Raw genomic sequence first — 6,506 nt, 5'->3', positions numbered from 1 at the left:
ATATATATATATATATATATATATATATATATATATATATATATATATATATATGCAGAGTGTGGCACATGTACACACCCTACAAACCCTGGGTATTAACTTATGCCCTCAGCCTTAACAAGGCAATCATTAACAATAGAAGCCCCTATAAGCTTGCAGTAACTTTGAAAAAGCTGCAGATATCCACCACCCAGGTGAGTAAGTCCATAGGTAAAGTGTATGTAATGTATTCCACAAGTGCATTTTGTTGTTGTTGCAACATATGGGAAAGTTGCAACAACAAAAAAAGTATTGGGAGTAAAAGAAAAAAAGTTGTAAGATGTTGTAAAAAGCCATTGAAGACACAGTTAACATGTGAAAGAATGTGTTGTGATCAGAGGAGACCAATACTGAACTTTTTATTCTGCCTATGAGTGTGGTGAAAAACAGGACATCCACTCTGCTAGGCATGGCGGTGGCAGTATCATGTTATGGGAATTTTTCTTTTAACAGGAACCATTCAGGGGAAACTCATAATTTTAAACTTTTTGAAAACAGTACTAACACTGAGATGGGGAAATTTGAAATGCTGACCACAGTAATCACACGTTTTATTGTAGGTGAAAGTTGTGTTGATCAATCAAATGAAATTCTAAAAAAAAAAAAAAAAAAAAAAGCGATTCATCAAGAGTCAAAACTTGAAATGGTTTAAGTCTTTTAAGGCACATTGGATCCTTGATAAAGTTTGTGGCTTCACTATAGAAAATTACATAAATACATTACATTTAACTTTTAAATAAGTTGTAACATCTGCATTTATGAAGTTTTTATATGTTACAGATATTATGATAGTGTAAATAAAAAGAAAACAATATTTGAAGTCTCATTTTTAAGTTAAATAAAACAATCATGTTACATTTATATAGCGATATGTAGAAAAAATATTTAAAGGTCAGGAAAATCTTAAAATCTATCAACCGTTTTTTTTTGTGTGGGATTTCACATAGAACTGTAGGATGCAAAATGTAAGCTTGAACTTTAGTCAGCATTGGTAGATCTGCTGGAAAAAAAGCCTGAGGCAATAAGCTTGAAGTGTTCAAATCTATCTATTAGCTGTAACTGCCTCATTTGGGGAAAACAATCAGACAGACATGAGATATAAGTACAAAGAAGAACAGAATACTTTTGTGAAAAGAATAACTCATTGTTACAACAAACACTTTCATGTTAAAAACTGAAAGACCTTAATCTTATTCTTAATCTTGCATATAGCCTCTAACAAGCAGGAGGCCTCTTTTTTTCCATTAGACTGCACACACTGTAACCTTTCTTCATCAGCTTTTTATCACATGACGCTTTTGAAAAGCTTTGGCTTACTGTACATTTTTCTGCAGGAAACTGACTGCTAAAATGTATTTTTTTCTGCTAAAATAACAGCAATATTGTTTATTTACGACAGATTAACTCAACTAATCAGTATTTGTTGGTTTAAAGTCACTTTTACCTGCAAGACTATGAAAAAATGAAAAGCAGAACACAACTCTAACAAGAGTTTGATTTTTTTATATTTATTTTACAACTCATCAGCAATAACTTAGAACAGTTTACGTGTAAAGCGCAAAAGAAATGTGCACCAGTTGCTCAGGTAGGACTTTAAAAAGAAGAAAAAAAAATCTAGGGTCCTATACAACATTGACGAAACGTATACTTAATGGTATATTTGCAAAAAGCTATGTACAAACAAATACACATGCCACTGTGTAGCATTGATAAAAGCTTTGAGGCAGAAACCAACTGAGCAAAAATCACGAAAGCATTGAAATGTTTGCAAAACACAATGAAGTTTGTGCCTCTTCAGTGGCGTGTGAAACAATAAAAAAAACAAAGCAGAACATTATTACAGTTGCAGAATTTGGTAAAAATTAAAAAAGGAGCAGAAAAGGGTTCTTAACATGGCAATGACTACAGTTTTTCTCCCAGCTATGTAGGTGTTACAGAATGATTGCCTGAAGCATAGCAGGGAGCAGGTTTTACAAATCTCCATTTCCCATTAAAACATCTTTAAAACAAACAGGAAAAAAAAACTGTCAGCATTTTACAGCATTAAAATCAATTCAATCTTAATTGGAACTCTCTGAAAGATAAACCTAAACACATCAGAGACCTACAGTGATCGACTTTCTGAATGATAAGGTGACTGCTTAGGAGGGATGAAAAGCAGAAAAAAGTGCACTTGACGTCTCATCATCCTATATGGAAACTTGGGAAAGTACAGGTACATTCAATATCAAAGATCTATAAGGTGCTATCCTACAATGTTTCCCGGAGGTACAGGTTACTACAATGTTCTGGTCAAGAAAACTAGTTTAAGGGTCTCAGCTTCCAGTTATGTTCTCTCAACGGCACCGGCAATTGAAAGAAACATTTATGACAGGCTTAAGGATATCAGGCTCAGTTATAGATTGTTAAAACTGATCTTGTCTTTTGTTCAAGGTTGTATGGTGGCCATGTCAGTAACTACCCAGTCAATCTCAGCTAACCAGCCTCATGGAAAGTTGGAGTGAGGTAATGAGGAATACATGTCTTCCCCAGGCTTCTGTAGCTCACATTTACACTTCAGGCTAATATTTACAACCAAAGTTTCCCCATTTCTTATTTATAAGCAGAGGTCAGTTTCAGCTCTCACACCTGCATGGGTGTCACCGAGGGGGTCCCAATGGGGGCAGTGGCCTCTGCTACAAATGTATTAGTCAGACATTCTTATTTGTTATGAAAGGATTTAAGAGAAAACAGGGTATAATTACATTTATCAGCTGATTTGTGGTGTAATTACTTTACAACACGTAAAATGTGCCATCAAGAAATCCATAGACAGATCTTTTTTTTTTTTGTCAACAATAAAAAGGTCCCTGAATAAAACTCTTATTCTCTTTTTGTTTTAGTGTGCCTCCCCAAGATTATCAGTGCTCCCCTTTTCGTAACTTTCTGGAGACATCCATGCATGTATGAGATGTGTTATAGTTGGAACATTGTGCACTGCTGTGTTGGTTACTTAGAGATCTGGAAACAATGCTTCCATGTCAAAATATTTTATCAAATAGGATTTAAGAAAAAGAAAAAAAAAAACTACAAGTATCTGCAGCACAGCACAGCTGTGACGTGTCAATCATTGTCGATAGTCATTCAGATTGTTTAACACAAGCAGAAGTGCAAAAGGCACACAAAATTACAACTGTATGGAAGGCAAATCTCATCACTTTAAAGAAGAAAATATGGTATACTAAATGTCATACTTGTAAGTTTCTGTCATTGTTGTGAGTTTCAGAGTCATCAATATTTACTATGAAATATGAACTATGTAATTATTAATTTGTTAATTATATATTTTTTTTATGTAAGGGTGCATTTTAAGGTCATTTTCAAAAGTCAACATTTAACTCATTTTAATCTCAAAATTCCAACTTTTAAAGACTAAATGATGTTTAAAAATATATATAAAGTTGAAGTTTTAACTGTTTGACGTCCAAATTATCTTTGTGTCTCATAGTAACACAACTGACTTCAGATGTTGAAATTATGAAGTTAATATGATTTTGTATCTAATTTTCAATAAATAGGTAAATAAAAAACTATTTGAACTATTTTGTTATTTTTTTAACAAACCATTTCCTATACTTGCATTTCATAATCATTATTCTAAATGTTCTAAAGACCAGCTTGCTCAGGGGCCTGGTGCCCATCTCCAGCAGTAACTGGATATAGGCTGATTCAAAGCAACTATAAATAAACACATACCTAGAAAGCATGATCACTAATCAAACAGCTTCATTATCTAACTGTGGGAGGAAGCCTGAGTACACAAACTTGATTCAGTCTGGGATTTGAACCCAGAACCTTCTTGCAGCTGGGCAACACTGCTACAGTGCAAATGACTTTGTATCTCAAAACAATGACATTTCAGCCCATATTAATATTATACCATGTTTCATTCATACTTTAAAATGGCAGATCTGGGCTTCCATACTGCTGTCCCCTGCTGCCCCAAGATATTGTATACATGATAACCTCCCCGTTTTAAAAGTAGCCTGAATAATTAAAAAAAAAAATGTAAATACAGAAACTCAGAGAGGTACATAGACTTATTAGCTGGTCTGACAGGCAGAAAACTGCTCCTGTGGGCTATTCTTGCTGTCTGGGGACGCGTCATCTACGTCATCCTCTCCGTCGTCACTCAGGGGAGTTTCCTCGCACTCCTCAGGTGAGCTCGCCCTGGTCTCGCGTGATGATCCAGTCTCGTCTTGAAGCTGCGAGTCTTTGGGGTGAGCGGCGATGTGCGCAGAGAGACCTGGGAAAGCTGCAGCTGCTGCCGCGGCCGCTGCTGCTGACGCGTGCGCCGGGTACAGCCAGGGGAACGGAGACGCAAGGGCGGCCGCTGCTGGGTACATGTACTTTTCAATGTTGTTTTTGTCAAAAAAAGGCATACATGACGCCGCTGCTGATGGGTTGATGAAGTAGAAAGGCATGCAAATGGGTGTCTGTTGTACACCACTTATTCCCATCAAAGAGTTCATAAACGCCACATCTGGCCTGGTCGGGTCCCCGGCAGACCAGCACATTTTAGCTTTCTTGGGCGCTCTGTCATCTCCAAACTCTTGCTTAATTTTCACCGCTTTGTTTCGCTCACATTCTTTATCTTTCCTTTCGCTTTTCTCTGCCTCCCCACCATATCCACTGTCCGTGTCTGTGTCGTTTTCGTTAAACTCCCCTCCCTGGGTCCTTTGGATGACAGGGACGCAGTTGGCCTGACCCTCGGACTTTTGCGCATCCTGCGCGTCCCCGGCGGGTAGCTGATGCTGGAGCGGCGGAGCATCAGGCTGGAACTGCGCCAGCACCTTGTGGAGATGGTTGATCAGCTGTGCGCATCTCTGTTCTCTGGCGGTCCAATTCTCAGCTTGGCTCAGGTATTGCAGGACCTCTTTGGCGCAGGTCTGGAACCCAGAGTGGAACGCATCTAGATCAGCATGGATGGGGGGTTTCATTGAGCGATCTCCTGCGGGGGAAAAAAGTTGAAAGAGTGACCAATTACATTTATTTATTAAGAATCATCTTAATTTTCAGTCTGCTTTTTAAGCTCAGAAAGTTATTTAAATGGGAAGATTACGCACACAGATGTTTGGGTTTTCTCCCCCCTTATATATAAAGTTAATCTACAGAAGTATCCAACCTAACCATTTGGATGAGTTCTTACCATTCTGCAAGGCGATGATCTTCTGGTGCTGCTGCTCAGTGACAGCAGTCAATGCGTTCAGATGCTTCAGCGTTAACTCCAGAACAACCGCTTTCTCCAAATGCCCGAGCGTCTGTTGGGATTAAACAATTTCAGCTGAGTCCGCGATTTCCAGAGCGCGTCAAAACTTTTTTTTTTTTTTAACGGAGGGTCCTGATCTCACCGACAGCTTCAGATGTTCGGGCAGTAGATCCTTAAGTTGGCCGATACATTCATTTATCCTGTCTCTCCTCTTCTTCTCTATGAGCCGATGCGGTAACTTGTATGCGTCCTGCTGACAGAAATATAACGATGGAGTTAAACATTTGATTTCCTTCATGGGTTGTTATGGGTGTAATGACTAACAACTTTAAAATCATGACTGGTATAAAACAAATCAGCGCGCACCTTCCCACCGTCCTCCCTCTTTATGCCTCGTTTAGATTTGCACATGTAGAGCGGAGGGAAATCCATCCTGTAATATAAAGGAAGCGCCACTATTAATAAATAGGATGTATCATTTTTTTTATTAGTTTTATAGAGTTTGGCAAAAGGGAATCTTACCCCAAAAAATCCGTGTGCTCCATGAACTGCCTGTCCTGTAAGTGCGGTATCCTTTCATCCATCACCTCTCTGCAGCTCATAAACTGGCTCTTTGGTTTTTTGTTTTTTTGGAGGGGACAAATGTTTTGTTGCTTTGCGGTTCAAACCCGGGAGATGGTGCGCAGAGTGTGTCCTCCGGTGGAGCTGCGGTTCAGACTGATGTCTGGAGAGAGAAGCCGGAGCTGCCACTTTGCAAAAAAAAAAAAAAAAAAAAGCGCTCAGCTCTGCTGTCAGAGCGCACGCGCGCCGCTGGCTGGGAACAGCTTCCGTCTCACGTGTTGGCTGCACCAGCGCAAAGTCCAGTAATTACTACTCTGTGTGTGTGTGTGTGTGGTAATGTGTGTGTGTGTGTATGTGTGTGTATATGAGGACTACAGCAGCTAATTGTGTCGCTCTTCCTGCAGTGATCTGCTGCGCGCCGTTACGACCTGAAACGTGATTCATGCGCAAAATGCATGAATGCAGGTAAGAGCTTTTGGAAACGGATCAAATGTTTTTAGTTTTTTTCTCTTTGTTTGCACTCAGCACTAACTGCTATAACTTTACAGCTGGAGTTGATAAAAATGATTTATTACCTGATAATAGTTAATAATCTGAAAACATAAAATCAAGAAATAATATCCAAATACCTCTGTAAATCTATATATTTTATAGAATT

At 38.6% G+C, this 6,506-nt stretch overlaps 1 protein-coding gene across 1 annotated transcript; it reads right to left on the bottom strand.

The window, feature by feature from the left end:
• Positions 1 to 1,561: 1,561 nt before the first annotated feature.
• bhlhe41 (basic helix-loop-helix family member e41) lies at positions 1,562 to 5,991 on the bottom strand. Its single transcript, XM_015404370.1, has 5 exons — positions 5,810 to 5,991; positions 5,654 to 5,720; positions 5,430 to 5,537; positions 5,228 to 5,339; positions 1,562 to 5,029 (listed from the first exon to the last, which is right to left on the bottom strand). Exons 1-5 carry the CDS (start codon positions 5,887 to 5,889, stop codon positions 4,122 to 4,124), a joined length of 1,275 nt encoding a protein of 424 aa, XP_015259856.1. The 5' UTR covers positions 5,890 to 5,991; the 3' UTR covers positions 1,562 to 4,121.
• Positions 5,992 to 6,506: the final 515 nt, after the last annotated feature.

The sequence above is a fragment of the Cyprinodon variegatus genome, unplaced genomic scaffold (genome assembly GCF_000732505.1).
Source record: "Cyprinodon variegatus isolate N-32 unplaced genomic scaffold, C_variegatus-1.0 Scaffold35, whole genome shotgun sequence".
Taxonomy (NCBI): domain Eukaryota; kingdom Metazoa; phylum Chordata; class Actinopteri; order Cyprinodontiformes; family Cyprinodontidae; genus Cyprinodon; species Cyprinodon variegatus.
The sequence above is the reverse complement of the archived record's forward strand: the minus strand, read 5'-3'. Positions and strand labels throughout refer to the sequence as shown.

What these genes read in the sequence shown, in the direction of transcription:
- bhlhe41 (XM_015404370.1), bottom strand. Translation starts at nt 5,889, where the DNA reads ATGAGCTGCAGAGAGGTGATGGATGAAAGGATACCGCACTTACAGGAC. An exon ending in CCGAACATCTGAAGCTGTCG is followed by an intron (nt 5,340 to 5,429) that starts GTGAGATCAGGA and finishes TAATCCCAACAG; the next exon opens with ACGCTCGGGCATTTGGAGAA. An exon ending in GATCATCGCCTTGCAGAATG is followed by an intron (nt 5,030 to 5,227) that starts GTAAGAACTCAT and finishes TTTCCCCCGCAG; the next exon opens with GAGATCGCTCAATGAAACCC.